The 18,224-nt window shown below is 42.6% G+C and overlaps 1 protein-coding gene across 6 annotated transcripts in view; it reads left to right on the plus strand.

The window, feature by feature from the left end:
• scube1.S (signal peptide, CUB domain, EGF-like 1 S homeolog) overlaps window positions 1-18,224 on the plus strand; it is a 140,092-nt gene that overhangs the window by 67,707 nt on the left and 54,161 nt on the right. For all 6 annotated transcript variants that reach the window (XM_041587859.1, XM_041587860.1, XM_041587862.1 and 3 more), the window contains exons 5-6: window positions 6,112-6,237; window positions 12,102-12,218. In XM_041587859.1, the coding sequence (XP_041443793.1) occupies window positions 6,112-6,237; window positions 12,102-12,218 (243 nt within the window). The remainder of the gene's footprint in view (window positions 1-6,111; window positions 6,238-12,101; window positions 12,219-18,224) is intronic.

The following is an 18,224-nucleotide window of genomic DNA, read 5'->3' on the forward strand; positions in this document are numbered from 1 at the left end:
TGCCCGACAGTCATTGTTAGAGAAATGTACAGAAGGGATGAAAGGCAATTTGCTGCAAAGAAGTCATTATTTGTAAGGCATTAAGCTGGCAACGACACTAATACTAACGGAGTCATTGGGGAGATGATGAGCGAGTCCTGCTCTTTATTTCAGACCATATTTTACTCTGTAGAGACGGATGAGTGTACTACATGGCTGGGAATAAACAGAGCTGGATCATCCCTTAAAATATGGACTTTTTTGGTTATATGTCTGGGTAAGATCAAGTGCTAAAGAATGCTTCTGCATAGTGCATCTGCTCTGTGTGATGGGTAACGGGCTGAGACATATAATGATTGTACTCTGCACATGATTGGGGCTCTCCATTGAACAGTAACGGAACTACCCCATTGGGGCCTGGGGGGCGGCCGTGCAGCAGTGCCCCCCCCCTCCAAAAGCGTTTTTCACGGCGAATCCGCTAGCACACTCCCCAGTAATTCTGCCACTGCCATTGAACCCTTAGATCAGTTATATGCACATTTTCCATATATGCACATTTTTTTTTGGTAAAAATCCATTATTGTGTCACTCAGAATTATTGCCGTAGAGCAGGGATCCCCCCACCCGTGAGCCACATTCAAATGTAAGAAGGGTTGGGGAGCAACATAAGCATGAAAATTGTTCCCGAGGATGCCAATGAAGGGCTGTGATTGGCTATTTGGTAGCCCCTTTGTGGACTGGCAGCCTACACTCTATTTGACAATACAACTATTTTTTATGGAACCAAAACATGCCTGGAATTCAAAAATAAGTTCCTGCTTTGATTCCACTCGGAGCAACAATCAAGGGGTTGGGGAGCAACATTTTACTCACAAGCTAGATTCCTGCGGGTCCATTTTTTGGAACCCGTATCTGACCCGTACCCACAACCCGGACCTGCAACCCACATTCATACCCGATTGGACCCGCTACATGACCTGACCCGCAAGTAGGGTTGCCACCCAGTCCGGTATTTTACCGGCCTGGCCGGTAAAATACCTGCCAAGGCTGGGGCCAGTATTACAAATTTACCGGCAATGTAGCTGCAGGTAAATTTGTAATATGATCAAAAGGAGCCCTCGGCCTGCCCCCAATCGCCCCCAATCCCCTGCAATTTACCTTTTCTTTTGCCTCTTCTAGCGTCCGTGTTGTCCGTAGCATGGCCCCGCCCCTTTTGGCATCATGTCCCGCCCCTTTTGACATCACGACCCGCCCCTTTGAGGCCCCGTCCCCCAGCAGCTGGTAAAAATTTTTATAAAAGGAGGCAACCCGACCCGCAAGTACCTTATCCACAACCTGCGACCCGCTAACCTTCAAGAATCAGGATGTGCTGTCATTGTAAACCGGAAGCGACATCATCGGAAGTAGGCGTGATAAGAAAAAAAGGCGTAAAACAGGAAGTGCTGTTGTTGTAAACCGGAAGTGACATCATCAGAAGTAGCTTTGATCCGAAAAAAGGAGTAAAATCGTTATTGAGAAGACCTGCGGCCCGACCGGCGACCCGAAGAAACCGTCGCCCTGCATCTATACCCGCACCCGGAACTTCTGCCCGCAATCCGCAGGTTTTTGCAGATACCCCACCCGCTGAAGGACTCTATCACATGCTACTGGTTGGGGATCACTGCCATAGAGCATTTGTTTCCAATCAGTGGATGGGGTTGTCCTATAACAGCGAGCGGTGCAGTGCCAGGAGTGTTGTTAGTTTAGCTAGAGAGGACTAACGCGGCCTGCACTAGATTCATAAAGCAGGTCTCTGTACTCTCCATAATGGAGCACAATGCCACACGTAGAGGGCAAAATGCAGCTTATTTCGCATACTTTGCTGGGCATTATAAATAATCCCTTATGTATAAATCAGGGATTGAGCCCCCACCATGGAAAAAATCCCCCCACCTACAAAATTGAGGGTCATCCTTAACCCCCTCTGCAAAAAATTGCAGGTATTTACCTAGGAGGCAGACCCCTGTACCCCAGGGCCCCCCGCAGCATGGGCTTTCCTTTTTTCTTGTTATTCATGCCACTGCTCTAAATGTCAATATTAAAAGCATTATGTTTCTTTATTTTTTGTACTGGTGGTTGTGACTCTTATAACAATGTAGCAGAAGCCAGTAGATTAACAAAGCACCGAGGAAGCCTGCGAGGCACTAAATGAATTGGAGTCCTCGCTGAAACAGTGCTGGCTTCTCCTAATTCTTTCAGTAGTCAAAACCAGCAGTGAGCATAGTAAAGAAAGATTTTGCTTTCAGTAGCAGTTACATTTGGAAACTCTGGCGACACAGAGAGAGAACGTCGGTTTCCATCAGTGATCATGCAGTTTTGGTGCTGTATGGACATTCTGTATGAGCCGGGGATGTATAGATATTGTAGCGTCTGAGCAGTATCAGCTGTGGATAGAGGGAGCTTTCATGTCCTAAAACACCAATAACGTAATATATTACCCGTTGCACTGATCCATCTCATTTTTGTTTTGGGCCATGCCTGAATATTAAAACTTAGAAGAGTTTCTTGCGGTAACGGTTCTTTCACTGATCCCGAGCCATTCAGAAATATTAGATTTTGTGGTCAAACTTGTTGGGGAAACAAAGTATCACATGAAATCTACAGTGAGTTTAGCCAGAGGTGTTTTCTTCTTTCTCTAAAAAATATATATATATATATATATATATATATATATATATATATATATATATATATATATATATATATATATATATAAAGGAGACACTGAAGCCAGAGCTTTCCTTGCCTGGGACACAATGAGCACCCCTGTCTCACCTCATTGCTGCGACCTAGGGTGCAGATCTGTACATGGGTGCTTCCCTACCCTGGGTTAGCTCAATGTTGAGGTTCTTTAAAAATAGGTCCGCTCTGCATTGGAATAGTTTGTGTTCTTGGCAAAGAAGTAAAATCTGCAACTGAGTGATTCTAAACAGGGAGTCCAGAATACCTCCCAATTGTGCGGGACAGTCCCAATTTTGACAGTCCACAGTCCCAGGTTTGTTACTGAAATGTCCCTCTTTAATCTCCTGCACTGAACAGCAAGAAAAAAGATACAACGTTTCTAACTTAATTGGCTCTTTGCGGAGAGCCCAGAATATGCGGCAGCTGCACTTAGATACTTTTTAAACTATTTAGTATAACAAAGAAACAATTGTAATGATTTAAGATAAGCAAATATTCAATTGATACAATTAAAGATAAGCAGGTCTCATTGCAGCTTAAAGGAGAAGCAAACCCTTAAAGGGATACTGTCATGGGGAAAAAAAATTTTTTCAAAATGAATCAGTTAATAGTGCTGCTCCAGCAGAATTCTGCACTGAAATCCATTTCTCAAAAGAGCAAACAGATTTTTTTATATTCAATTTTGAAATCTGACATGGGGCTAGACATATTGTCAGTTTCCCAGCTGCCCCTGGTCATGTGTCTTGTGCTCTGATAAACTTCAATCACTCTTTACTGCTGTACTGCAAGTTGGAGTGATATCACCCCCTCCCTTTTCCCCCAGCAGCCAAACAAAAGAACAATGGGAAGGTAACCAGATAGCAGCTCCCTAACACAAGATAACAGCTGCCTGGTAGATCTAAGAACAACACTCAATAGTAAAATCCAGGTCCCACTGAGACACATTCAGTTACATTGAGAAGGAAAAACAGCAGCCTGCCAGAAAGCATTTCTCTCCTAAAGTGCAGGCACAAGTCACATGACCAGGGGCAGCTGGGAAATTGACAATATGTCTAGCCCCATGTCAGATTTCAAAATTGAATATAAAAAAATCTGTTTGCTCTTTTGAGAAATGGATTTCAGTGCAGAATTCTGCTGGATCAGCGCTATTAACTGATTCATTTTGAAAAATTTTTTTTTTACCATGACAGTGTCCCTTTAATAAAAAACCCTACCCCTCCCCCTACCCTACATATACCTCCCCCCAGCCTAGGTGCCCGGGGGGCACCTAGGCTGGGGGGGAAGGGGGGTCTATGTAGGGTAGGGGGATAGGGTTTTTTTTTATTAGGGTTTATTTCTACTTTAAAGGGCAATTTGCCTTCATTAGCAAAACTGTAATCACAGAAATGTGTTCAAACTTTCATAACCTGCCAAATTTTGTAAAATTAACATGACAAATAGGGGTGTGGCCACAAAATGGGCGTGGTTAAAAAAATGTCGCCTTGCTACGTGCGCCAAAATTGTTGTCCCTCTTTCTACTTTCAAAAAGTTGGGAGGTATGGTGACTAGTAGCGTGTCCAGGCTAAGGATGCTGGGAGTTCTTTGCGTCAGTGGAGTAAAGTTTGGGGTCCCTGATAGTAGCAGCCCATTGTTTGCGTAAGGTCAAACACTAGATCGTTTTTCATTTCCAAAATATTTTTTATCATCTCTCCCTCCATTTCGCAGAACCACAAATCTTTTTTCCGCTCTCTCCTCGCTGACAAGATAAAGTTGTAGAATATTTAATGGCTCAGACCAGGGGGGCAGATGTGCTTTTTCTGGCTCAGGTTTAGAGCAGAATCTCCTGTGAAGCACAAGACCCCAATCACATCTGCAGGGGGGACGCTGATCCCATTACTCTCCCTGTGTTTTATTTGCAAATGGGAAACAGATGGAAGAGCCCAGAGCAGACTCCGCACTTGTTTATTTTGTGACATACGAGTCTTTTATAGGAGGATCCACACACTGACAGCCTGAAACCTCTTATTGTTTCCAGAGGGGGGAATACGCCCCGGGCTGTAAGTAGCCTTAAGTTACAAGCCTGGATTTAACACTCAATTAGATAACGTTCAAATAAATACGTTCCACAGGTAAACGGACCACTAACACCAAAAAATTACGGGTTTCTGTGCTTTTAAATATAGTGTACGGTTACCCTTCACTGGCACAAAATGCGTGGCCGCTTCATGGGCTCAAATACCGTTTATATAGCTAAGCTGCGGTATCGCCATGGCGACAGAGGCGTAACTAGGGGGGAAGCAGAGGGGAGGTATAGGGGTCCCCCCAAATAGTGAACAATTTCAAACTATATTGGTAAAACAGGGCAATCTCTGGTAGGGATGCACTGAATCCAGGATTCGGGCTTTTTCGGTTGGAGTCGGATTTGCCTGAACCGAATACGAATCCTAATTTTGCATATGCAAATTAGGAGTGGGGAGGGAAATCACATGGCTTTTTATGAAGGTCAGGAAGTAAAAAATGGTTTCCCCCGGTTTGGTTCAGCCGAATCCTGGATTCTGTGCATCCCTACCAGAGAGTGCCCTGTTTTACCAATATAGTTTGAAGTTGCTCACTATTTGGGTATTCATATTCGGTTTCGTATTCGGCCGAATCTCTCATGAAGGATTCAGGGGTTCGGCCGAATCCAAAAAAATGGATTCGGTCAGCGCCGGATTTCAATGAGGGGCACCCCTAGGCCGCGCGGCCCGACCAGGCGGCCGTGCGGTCCTAGCGCCCACCTCACCTCCCCTTCCCAGCGCGCCGGCGAAAAAACACCGGCACAGCTACTGTAATTGAATGGGCGCGCGTCCCCATAATGCGGCTGGGCGGCATGCCGCCCCTATTTTTTTGCCGCCCTAGGCCCGGGCCTATGCGGCCTTGCCGCAAATCCGGGCCTGGATTCGGTACATCCCTAATCTCTGGATATGTTGTGGGCACTAAAATGAATTTGCTGTGGGGCCCAGTAACGTCTAGTTACTCCACTGCACGGTGGCCGTGCCAATACAGTAATAGGGCACTCGTTTATATCGTCTTACGACTTATATTATATAGTGAATAAAGTACCCCCTCTTGTAAAATATAAGGATATTATAAGTTACCGAGGAGTTTCATGACCATATAAAAGTACGAGGCCGAAGGCCGAGTGTTTTTATATAGGTTATGGAACTCCGAGGTAACTTCTAATATCCTCATATTTTACAACTGGGGGTACTTTATTTATTATAATACACAAATTTCAGTGAGTCATTTGACAGAAATGACATCAGAACTCACCGTTTATAACTGATGACATCAGAACTCACCGTTTATAAGGATATAATTTACAGGATATTCATGGCTTTTGTGTATTATATATATATATTAATACTAAATTGACTTTCTCTGTCTTTACAGAAGGGATGAACTGTATGAACAAAGACCACGGATGTGCCCATATCTGCAGGGAGACCCCGAAAGTCGGAGTGGCCTGTGAATGTCGACCGGGTTTTGAACTTGCCAAAAACCAGAGGGACTGCACATGTAGGTAGCCGCTCATGTCTCCACTGCCTTCACTTACTGCATTGACACAATGAGAGCAATGGGGGGCAATAAACATATGTTTATATTATGTGTATTGTGTATAGATTTATTGAGAAAGAGCTTTATGTATACATACAACTTCTACATAGACAGGCTTATCTATGTGTGTATAGCTTTATTCACAGAGTGCTGTGTGTGTATATACAGTGTATATATATATATATATATGCAATGCTGCACAGTCTCACTATGATTAAAGAAATTAGGGGTCCTTCTCTATTTCTTGGGGTGTAAGTGCTAAAATGGTAGCAACTGTGCTCACATAAGATGCCTTTGTGCTTGTTCAACAAGGGTGTAACTTTTATCTATTCTGCTTCATTTAAATGTAAATGGTTATTGCCTGTATAATACACATGGACAAGATATTTTCTTGTATGACATTTGGCTGATTATTAAATATACCATTTAGAATGTAGGTTTTTTTGAAGCACTTTTTTTTCTCAACGTTACCATTATTTTCCTTTATTAATATACTGTAGCTTAGTACTTCTAACATCTCGGTAAGTACAACTATACAGAGAATATACAGAGAGCACACAATAAGTTATACCCTCATACTGTACTGTCTAAGGGAATCAATATGGCACCTCCTCCTCCCATATGTATAAATACAAATATACAGAGAAGGAATGTTCTGGGCACACAATAAGTTATACCCTCATACTGTACTGTCTAAGGGAATCAATATGGCACCTCCTCCTCCCATATGTATAAATACAAATATACAGAGAAGGAATGTTCTGGGCACACAATAAGCTATACCCTCATACTGTACTGTCTAAGGGAATCAATATCGCACCTCCTCCTCCCATATGTATAAATACAAATATACAGAGAAGGAATGTTCTGGGCACACAATAAGCTATACCCTCATACTGTACTGTCTAAGGGAATCAATATGGCACCTCCTCCTCCCATATGTATAAATACAAATATACAGAGAAGGAATGTTCTGGGCACACAATAAGCTATACCCTCATACTGTACTGTCTAAGGGAATCAATATGGCACCTCCTCCTCCCATATGTATAAATACAAATATACAGAGAAGGAATGTTCTGGGCACACAATAAGCTATACCCTCATACTGTACTGTCTAAGGGAATCAATATGGCACCTCCTCCTCCCATATGTATAAATACAAATATACAGAGAAGGAATGTTCTGGGCACACAATAAGCTATACCCTCATACTGTACTGTCTAAGGGAATCAATATGGCACCTCCTCCTCCCATATGTATAAATACAAATATACAGAGAAGGAATGTTCTGGGCACACAATAAGCTATACCCTCATACTGTACTGTCTAAGGGAATCAATATGGCACCTCCTCCTCCCATATATATAAATACAAATATACAGAGAAGGAATGTCCTGGGCACACAATAAGCTATAACCTCATACTGTACTGTCTAAGGGAATCAATATGGCACCTCCTCCTCCCATATGTATAAATACAAATATACAGAGAAGGAATGTTCTGGGCACACAATAAGCTATACCCTCATACTGTACTGTCTAAGGGAATCAATATGGCACCTCCTCCTCCCATATGTATAAATACAAATATACAGAGAAGGAATGTTCTGGGCACACAATAAGCTATACCCTCATACTGTACTGTCTAAGGGAATCAATATGGCACCTCCTCCTCCCATATGTATAAATACAAATATACAGAGAAGGAATGTTCTAGGCACACAATAAGCTATACCCTCATACTGTACTGTCTAAGGGAATCAATATGGCACCTCCTCCTCCCATATGTATAAATACAAATATACAGAGAAGGAATGTTCTGGGCACACAATAAGCTATACCCTCATACTGTACTGTCTAAGGGAATCAATATGGCACCTCCTCCTCCCATATGTATAAATACAAATATATTTATATAATTAATTATACAATTAAGGGCTTTGATTTGACTGGCCAGACACTCATATTTAGCAGAACTGGAATCCATCCATCCAAATTGAAATTCCATCTGAATCCCAAACTGAATCTGGGATTTGGTGCATCCCTCATTATTAATGGACATGATAGCTTAAAATTCTCTTCTGCTTTACTCAACATTACACAGGAGGCTTCTCAGGCACAAGCAAATAGATATATTTATTGGGCTGGGATTGTTGACTTTAAGTCCTTTCCCCCCACATAAACGTGCAGAAGAAATATACAGCCGCTATTTTCCTTTCTTTAATGGCCTTATTTAGAAAAGTAACATTAGGCTTAAAAATTTATTAGGCACTAAAATTCCTCGTACGTTACACGCTGTAGAATGTGTCTTGCCGCTACACGATACGCTTCCAAGAAAATAAATAAATAAAAGGCAGAAACGTTCGGGCTTTTCAAGCGTATGAAATGTAAAGGGCAATTGGAAAATTCCCCTATTAACCCCATTTACTGTCAGAAGGGTCCCGGGATTCTTACGCTGTCATGTAAGCGAAGCGCTTTTATTAATAAGTGCTGAGTTCAACCGCACAAATATGTTCCTGCCTGGCGCCCGGCCATTGAATTTCTTTCTTTCTGTTTTTTTTTTTTAACTGATTCTTTTGAACAGTACGTGCTACTCTCTGATTAATGGGTTTCTCCCAAATAGAATAATATTCTCATAATCCGCCTATAACTTTAAAGGAACTCTCTGTTTATTTCCCTTGAAATGATACTGGTACTTCCTAATAACAACCAGGGCTGCATTTCTGACAATAAAGGGCTAGTTCACCTTTAAATTCGCTTTCACTATGATGCAGGCAATTTGCAGTTGGTCGCAGGCCATACTATACCTTGAAGCTGAACTATACCTTTATCGTACCCCTCATTGTTCTGTATATATTCAGTACAGGTATGGGACCTGTTATCCAGGACGCTCGGGACCTGGGGCTTTCCAGATAATGGATCTTTCTGTAATTTGGGTCTTCACACCTTAAAGGGGTGTTCACACTGTTAGGGGCCGATTCACAAAGGGTCGAATATCGAGGGTTAATTAACCCTCGGTATTCGACTGAGAATTAAAATCCTTCGACTTCGAATATCGAAGTCGAAGGATTTTAGCGCAAATAGTGCGATCGAAGATCGAAGGATTATTCCTTCGGTCGAACGATTCAATCCTTCGAATCGAACGATTCGAAGGATTTAAATCCAACGATCGAAGGAATAATCCTTAGATCAAAAAAACGTAGGAAAGCCTATGGGGACCTTCCCCATAGGCTAACATTGAGTTCGGTAGCTTTTAGATGGCGAACTAGGGGGTCGAAGTTTTTTTCTTAAAGAGACAGTACTTCGACTATCGAATGGTCGAATAGTCGAACGATTTTTAGTTCGATTCGTAGTCGTAGTCGAAGGTCGTAGTAGCCCATTCGATGGTCGAAGTAGCCCAAAAAACACTTCGAAATTCGAAGTTTTTTTACTTCGAATCCTTCACTCGAAGTTAGTGAATCAGCCCCTTAGTATGAAGTAGAGAGTGATATTTGAAAAATTTGCAATTGTTTTTCATTTTTTATTAATTGTGGTTTTTGAGTTATTTAGCTTTTTTATTCAGCAGCTCTCCAGTTTGCAATTTCAGCAATCTAGTAGCTAGGGTCCAGATTCTCCTAGCAACCATGCACTGATTTGAATAAGAGACTGGAATATGAATAGGAGAGGCCTGAATAGAAAACGAGAAATAAAAAGTAGCAATAACGATACATTTGTAGCCTTACAGAGCATATATTTTTAGATGGGGTCAGTGACCCCACATTTGAAAGCTGGAAAGAAAAAGACAAATAATTGAAAAACTATAAAAAAAAATAAAAATAATGAAGACCAAAGGAAAAGTTGCTTAGAATTGGCCAGAGTATAACATACTAAACATTAACTGAAAGATGAACCACCATTTTAAGTCTACTAGAAAATCATATAATCATTAAATAAAGCCAATAGGCTGGTTTTGCCTCCAATAAGGATTAATTATATCTTAGTTGGGATCAAGTACAAGCGACTGTTTTATTATTACACAGAAAAAGGAAATCATTTTTAACAAATTTGGATTATTTGGATAAAATTGAGTCTATAGGAGATGGCCTTTCTGTATTTCGGAGCTTTCCGGGTTTCCGGATAACTTATCCCATACCTGTTTAATGCTCAGGACCTTGGAGAGGTTGGGCGTTTGTAAAGAACTTGCATAATTTAAATCTGAGCTTTTCACTAATCTCTTTATAGATTTATATATATATATATATGTCAGTGTCTCTTTCTAAAGGTACATAATAGACTATAAGATCCACTCCTTTTAGTAAGGTCCACCATTGAGCAGATCTTTCTCCCGATATTCCCAACTAACGCAGGGTAGTGTCGGCTAATCTGATCATTCTGCCCTACGGCCAAATGATGGTATTACAACAATGGGAATGGGTGCCAACGGGACGATCACAGGGATAATTAAACCTGCCTGATCAATATCTGGACAATTTTTGGCCAGATATTGGTTGGGAAGAACCCATACAAAGGCAGATAATATGCTGAATCAGTCTAAAGGCCCACATACACTGGCCAATAAAAGCTACCAAGTCGGCAGCTCGTTGGCCTGTGTGTGGGGCCATCCAAGGGGCTTCCCTGATCAATACCTGCCCGAAAGTTGGCCAGATCTCGATCGGGCAGGTTAAAAAATCCTGTCGGATCGCGGCCGCATCTGTTTGTTTATGCCCATATCAGATGCATTATGATCCAATCGTTTAGCCCTGGGGCCCGTGATTGGATCAGACCGATATCGCCCACCTCAATGTGGGCACATCGGGGAGAGATCCGCTCGTTTGGCGACATCACCTAAAGAGCCAATCTCTACGTCTATGGCCACCATTTAGGACTTAAATCTAGCCAGGTATGGGCACTTTAAAGGAGAAGGAAAGGCTAAAAGTAAGTAAGCTTTATCAGAAAGGTCTATATAAATACACCAGTAACCCCTCAAAGTAATGCTGCTCTGAGTCCTCAGTCAAAAGAAACAGCACATTTCTTTCCTTCTATTGTGTACTCATGGGCTTCTGTATCAGACTAACTGTTTTCAGCTTAAACCTCCAGGGCTAGGGCTTGAGCATGCTCAGTTTGTTTCTCTCTCCTTCTATTGTGTACTCATGGGCTTCTGTATCAGACTAACTGTTTTCAGCTTAATCCTCCAGGGCTAGGGCTTGAGCATGCTCAGTTTGTTCCTCTCTCCTTCTATTGTGTTCTCATGGGCTTCTGTATCACACTTCCTCTTTTAACTTAAACCTCCAGGGCTTGGGCTTGAGCATGCTCAGTTTGTTCCTCTCTCCTTCTATTGTGTACTCATGGGCTTCTGTATCACACTTCCTGTTTTAACTTAAACCTCCAGGGCTTGGGCTTGAGCATGCTCAGTTTGTTCCTCTCTCCTTCTATTGTGTACTCATGGGCTTCTGTATCAGACTTCCTGTTTTCAGCTTAAACCTCCAGGGCTAGGGCTTGAGCATGCTCAGTTTGCTCCTCTCTCCTCCCTGCTGTAATCGGAGCCCAGAGCTATAAGTGAGCAGGGAGAGGCAGGAAGTGATGTCACACCAATCTAATATGGCAGCTGCTATCCTAAATAAACAGAGACAGTGTCTAGAGCTGTTTGCTCAGGTATGGTAAAGCATTCTAAAGAATAAAAATAACATTCTATCTTGCTCTGTTGTGGCTAATCTATTGGCAATAAACTGACTTTCCTTCTTCTTTAAGTCTCATTTCGACTCAGTGTGAAGATTGTATGTGTTTTTGTAATTGTTTGTAATTGTCATTTCTGTTTATTCATGTATTTTGGGGCCCCCTCCCCAGTAACCTGCAATTATGGAAACGGCGGCTGTCAGCACACGTGCGATGATACCGATGTGGTCCTTGTGTGTGGCTGCCACCAGAAATATGCCCTCCACTCCGATGGCCGAACTTGCATTGGTAAGTGACACTTTATTTCTTTTATTTTGTTTTTGGAATTGGTCAGCCAAAATTATTTTAGGAGGGATGTGTTTGCATAGATTTTATGCAGCCCAAAACAGAGCAACAAAGCTCTCCTGAAATTAGTATCCCTTATGATCTAGTTGCTTCTTATCCTCCACTACTTGTACAATATCATCAATTTGAGATGTTTGCTGCCAACTAATGGAACCATTTTCTTCTGCTGGTTTCCTTTTGCTCTCCCTATGAAGTTTAGTTTTGTTGGCCAACACAATAGAAATATTGTAACCTAAATCATCAGGAAATAGCCACATTAGGTTCACATATATCAAGGGATTCAACCAAGCGCAGAATCCTGAAGACTGAAGACATTCCTTGAAGTTTAAAGGGGAAACGATTGAACAAAATTGACCCATTTATGGAAGCGACGGCCACAGCCAACCTACAGGACTGGCAGGAAAAAATCCAATTTAGCATGCTAAATAAATAGGAAAAAAAAGTCCATTGAAGGTGTATTTTTTTCTTCAAATAAATGACCCGTCTGCCCTTGAAACATGCCATTTCGGGCTTTAGCATTTTATCACTGACCATCAAAATTCCATTTCAATAAAGTAAGTGCTTGTAGTAGAATGAAACCACACACTTCCAGTTGCTTCTGGGAAACGACTGGTGACGTTCTGATTGCTGCTTCATCGGTAGTTGCACAACCCCTAGCGTGCCTCGGCCCTTTTTTCGGCTACAGATTTCATAAATATTCTGTTCAAATGAAAACATAGATCTTTTCAGGATACGATATGAATCTTCTGGCATGCATGAGAACGCTGGAGGTAGCCAGCAGAAGCTTAGTCCAAGAAAGGAAATGTCATGGCGGAATCAACTAAAGGTCACGTTGCTGGAGGAAAATCTGCAGAACTTGAGGTTTCATGTATAAAAGTTTTTCTGTTTTTTTTTTCCAATTGGATAGGCAAACGCTTCAGGGTAATATTACATCTCCATCTGTGATACATTGGTATGGGACGATGGCTGCGTATTATTTTCTTGGGTCGTGAAGTCGAGAACGTTGCTAAACGGATGATGTCACATATATTGCTTCTGTAGGGGATTTCGTGGGCAGATCTTTCTAACTTTAGTCAATCAGACATCTAGAGCATTGATTACATTTGCCCAGCAGTGTTCTGGAACTTTGTTTTTATCTCAGGGTTCAATGATCTATAGAGCTAGACGAGGCTGGGTAACCAGGCTTTATCAGGTGATCTGCGGTCCTGCAGAATGATACCGTGGGTGGAGGCAGAGACTGGAGGAATTTAATACAATACAAGTCTAAACTTGGCCATACACATACCAATAATATCAACTTCTTAATTATTCATCCCCTTTGACTGGTCTCCTAATTGGACGTATCTAAACTTGAACCTCATTTTCCCAAACCTCTTCCATAACATATTGGACAGCTGGTGTCTAAAAAGAGAAGAGAGCTGTGTAGTCGCACGTTATTCATCTGAATCATTTCTGTCATGCTTTATGGCCTCGTTGGTACCAGCATTTTACTCATCTCCTATGTAAGGGGCAGTAAATCAGATCTGTGCCACAACATCGTAAATCCACATTTATAAATCTGTTTTCCCAGACTTTTGTTCTCTCTGGATATAGCAGTGATTTATAAGTCTGGTTTTGATTGAGTACTATCCTACTTTATGGCCGGTTCCACCACATCTTTGCCTTTATGCTTAGTACCACGGGAGCTGCAATGGGGACAATCTCTATGGACCCGCCAAGAGGTCATTGACTTATGGAGATGGATATGTTGGGCAGAGAAGTCACAGGAGTCTCTACATCTATTGGCCAACTATCCCCAGCTGTAGCTGAACTAGGTGATCCTTCCTAAAAACCCATCCTTGGTTTGCAGCAGCCGTCAGATCAATTTTTATTGCCTAAAGGTGGCCATACACGGGCCGATAAAAGCTGCCGACAGACCGTGTCAGCAGCTTATTGGCCTGTGTATGGGGCCCCCCGGCGGGCTTCACCAATAGAGATCTGGCCGAAAGCCGGCCAGATCTTGATCGGATGGGACTAAAAATCCCGTCGGATCGCGGCCGCATCTATTCGTTGATGCGGTCCCGCGATCTGACCGCCCATTGGTATTCGTAAGGATCTGATCGTTGGGCCCTAGGGCCCACGATCGGATCAGCCTGATATTGCCCACCTCAAGGTGGGCATATCGGGGAGAGATCCGCTCGTTTGACAACATCGCCAAACGAGCGGATCTCTTAGTGTATGGCCACCTTAAATCGTGCCCCATGGCCTTGAAGATGGTGCAGTTCACGGCTAACCTCATAGGGGGCCGTTTAACATAGGATGGGCTGCTGCTTTATTCTGGTTGGCTAAAATAGAAGGCACCTGACTTTGTTTCATATTTCCAAGATGAATTCTACAGGCAAATAATGTTGACATCATTCCGAACATGTTGAGAATCTATCACTCCATAGAAGTAGCACCTGCCTAAACCATGGGCCACGGCTAGTGTTATAGAGGGGACTTTATAAAGCGCCCACTGGTTTATATTATTTATATTATTATTTATCTATTAGGGAACTCAGTTAGAGGTTCCGTTTAGTGATGCCCTTGTATTTTGTTTTATTCCATACACACCAGCCTGACAGCTAATAGGGCATATGCATTTAAAGGGGTGGATTGCCTTTAAGTCAACTTTTAGTATGTTATAGAACGGCCAATTCGAAAGCAATTTTTCTTGATTTTTTTTATAGTTTTTGAAATATTTGCCTTCTGAGTCGTCCCAGCTTTCAAATGGGGGTCGCTGATCCCATCTTAAAAAAAAACAAACAAATGATCTGTGAGGATAAAACTTTATTGTTATTGTTAATTATTATGACTCATCTTTCTGTCCAGGCCTCTCCTATTCATATTCTAGTTAACTATTCAAATCAATGTATGGTTGCTAGGGGGATTTTGGACCCTAGCAACCAGACGGCTGAAACGGCAAATTGAAGAGCTTATGAACGAAAAGCTAAATAAGTCAAAAACCATAAATAATAAAAAAAAAAACAGTAATACAATGGCAAATTGTCTCTACATCATACTAACAGTTCATTTAAAGGTGAACAACCCCATTAATATGGATTTCTGTAGTTCTCATGGCTGGAACATGTAACGTCTGATTAGAAGCAACAACACGTTCCAGGATGCACTGCAATTAAACGCTGGATATTGTACAAACGTCTTTGAGGATTTCCCAAGGGATCAATCTCATTCGTTTGATTACTCTGTTAGGCCATCGCTTCTTAAATGGGTCTCAAAATGACTTTCTTTCAGTCGATGAACAATTCACAGATGCCGTGAATTTGCTTTTCAGATCAAGTTTCTTTCACTGCTGGACAGTTTCAGCTGTGACCGATCATGACAATCCATTGGGGGCGTCCTGAAATGTCCTGCCCCGTCCAACGGAGCAGGAATATGCCTTTAAATTGACCCTTCCACTGTTAATATCTGAACCCCCTGCCATGTTTTATGGTAATCTTGGTAAGGTCATGGGACGCTGCAGTGTGTTCTTGTTGGCTGTGTAGGGGACATGGGTGGGTGGCAGGAATATCATTGATACACTGCATTTCCCCTCTCTGCCATCGATAATGTGATCATCTCCAAACCTACTCTTGTTAGAGGTAGTGACTGGGCCGGCGGGACACTGGGAAAAAACCCGGACCTGCTGCCCCAGAAAAGAAAGTCTTCTGCTCATGCGCGTCGCATCTTTCGTGCGTTTTGCTCGCATTTGTGGAGGCAGACGGGGGCGGGAGTTCAGGAGGGGGTACTGCCGCTAGGGGGGCCCCTCTGACAACAGCCCCGGTGGGCCCCGGGCCCCCAGTCCGACCCTGGTGATGTGTGAAAAACTCGACCCGCACCCGACCCTAAACTTGACATGCCTCTGATCTGTGCCCACACTCACCCTACTTCCGCCTTCCTTTTAAAGACCCGCGCCGACCCTCCCTGCCGATGACATGACAAAAGGGGCGGGGCAGACTGGCGCCTGCCTATAAAGCCGGTAGTTTAAGAGCTCAACCCGCCCACGACCCGCAAATGGGGGAACCAGGTCCGCCCGACCTTGCACCCCCATTTGTGGGTCGTTGGAGGGTTCGGGTTGAGCTCTTCTGCAGCTGGTTCCATGGGTATTGGCCCGACACGATTTCAATTGGTAAAACAGAAAAACCTCTGGATATTTAGTGGGGCCCTGAAATGAATTTGCTGTGGGGCCCAATAATATCTACTTATCACTAGTTTGAGGTACATTAAAAAAACATTATTTCCCCTTGCAGGAAAAGGTACAAAAAAAAGTATCATAAAGTGCACTTTACTTTACTTTTCCACTGAATTCCCCCCAGAAACGAAGCAATGCCTTACGTTCGCTCGTAGTATCGGCAGCAATTCAGAAAGATTTAAATCAATCAAGTTCTATGTCTGTCTCAATTTCATTCCCCCGAAAAAAACCAAAGTGTTATTCTTTTTTTTTTTTTTTGTGAAATTCTAATTGCTGAAAGGGGTTAAAGAAATCCAGTGTTTCCATGAATGCTGGTTCCTTGCATCCCTCACCGACTGATGTTTATTATTGCAGTAATGTATCACCCAATGCTGTTATTCCATCGTGTATAAAATGTTATTCCATGTGTAGTCTCTTACTGTATGTCACATTTGATGCCTGTGTCGATTCTTCTTTAGTTCCCCCCCCCCTTTAAATTTTTTTTTTTTTTAATTAGATCAAAAAAAAAAAAAAAAGAAGTCTTTTCTGTGATTTAATGTTTTTAACTATTTCATTCTGATTTACCACTGCTTTCTGGTGATGGTCCCTGATTGCCTGTCTTGTCTGAAAAAAACAAAACTAAAAAACGGATAACTTCCAAAAAAAAACAACAAAAACCTTTGATATAGAACTAAAGTCATTGAAAACCAAATCTCAAAAAGAGCCTCGTTTGCAGCCTGATCTCATCTAGAACTTGTCGAATGTCCTGTTACCATTCCACCATGTAGTGGTGCCAGAGATGGGCACAGCCTTCCTCCCCGGGTGTATCCAGCACCATTTCAGCCGCTCCTCCTCCTCCTCCTCCTCCTCCAAATACTAAAGCTCCTACCTATTGTCTAATCCACCTGTCTGTTTGCTTGACTCCTTTGCTGCATGCGACACCTCCCTGCATTTTAACCCACTCACCCAAGGGGAATTCACGTCGGCAAAAAGGTTTCCGACCCATTTGATCACCCACTTTCCTTCCCGGCATTGACTAAAACATTCACATTTTGCCCTAACATCGTTCTGAAGCCTAATGACCCTTCAGATGCCTTCATCCATTTGTCTCCATGCCTCTTCTTCCTCTGCTAACGCCAGATGAACGTGTCGAGATAAAACAACGTGTAAATGAACTTTTGCTGCTGCACCTTTTCTTGCTTCACAGCATGTCGATCAGTTATTAGAATGTATATTTGAGAAATGTGGATGTCTAGTAGTTAATGTGTTCCATAGACAAGCAGGCAACCAGCACTGCCCAACTTCTCGTCTCTTCTCCTCTTTCCCTGTGTTCTTGTATGTGACTGTGCATGACGTATGGTTCCTCTCCGTGTTCCTCTGTTCCATCCATCATACGTGTCATTTCATCCATCACCGGACTCAAGGCTGCTAACATTCACTATCTGTTCCTACTTCTGATCAGTAAAGTCTTCTCCTGACCCACTTCCCACCCTTCAAGTGTCTTCTTGTTTTGTGCTCTTGACATTCAACGCCTTGTGTGTATTAATAGATTAATTACTTAGCGCAGAAGTCCACCCGTTATCGCCTGGCCGCTAATAATTTCATCTCTGGGCTTTTATTGGGGGGGGGGATTAACACTCAGTCAGGGATTTAATGCTTTCACATCTTGCTCATGGCTTTGGTTCTGCATTGCCAGATAAAGACAGTGCTCGTAGGCAGTAGAAATTTGGGCTTGTGATTAACCGACTGCTCCATGTTTG

Source organism: Xenopus laevis, chromosome 3S, assembly GCF_017654675.1.
Source record: "Xenopus laevis strain J_2021 chromosome 3S, Xenopus_laevis_v10.1, whole genome shotgun sequence".
Lineage (NCBI taxonomy): Eukaryota > Metazoa > Chordata > Amphibia > Anura > Pipidae > Xenopus > Xenopus laevis.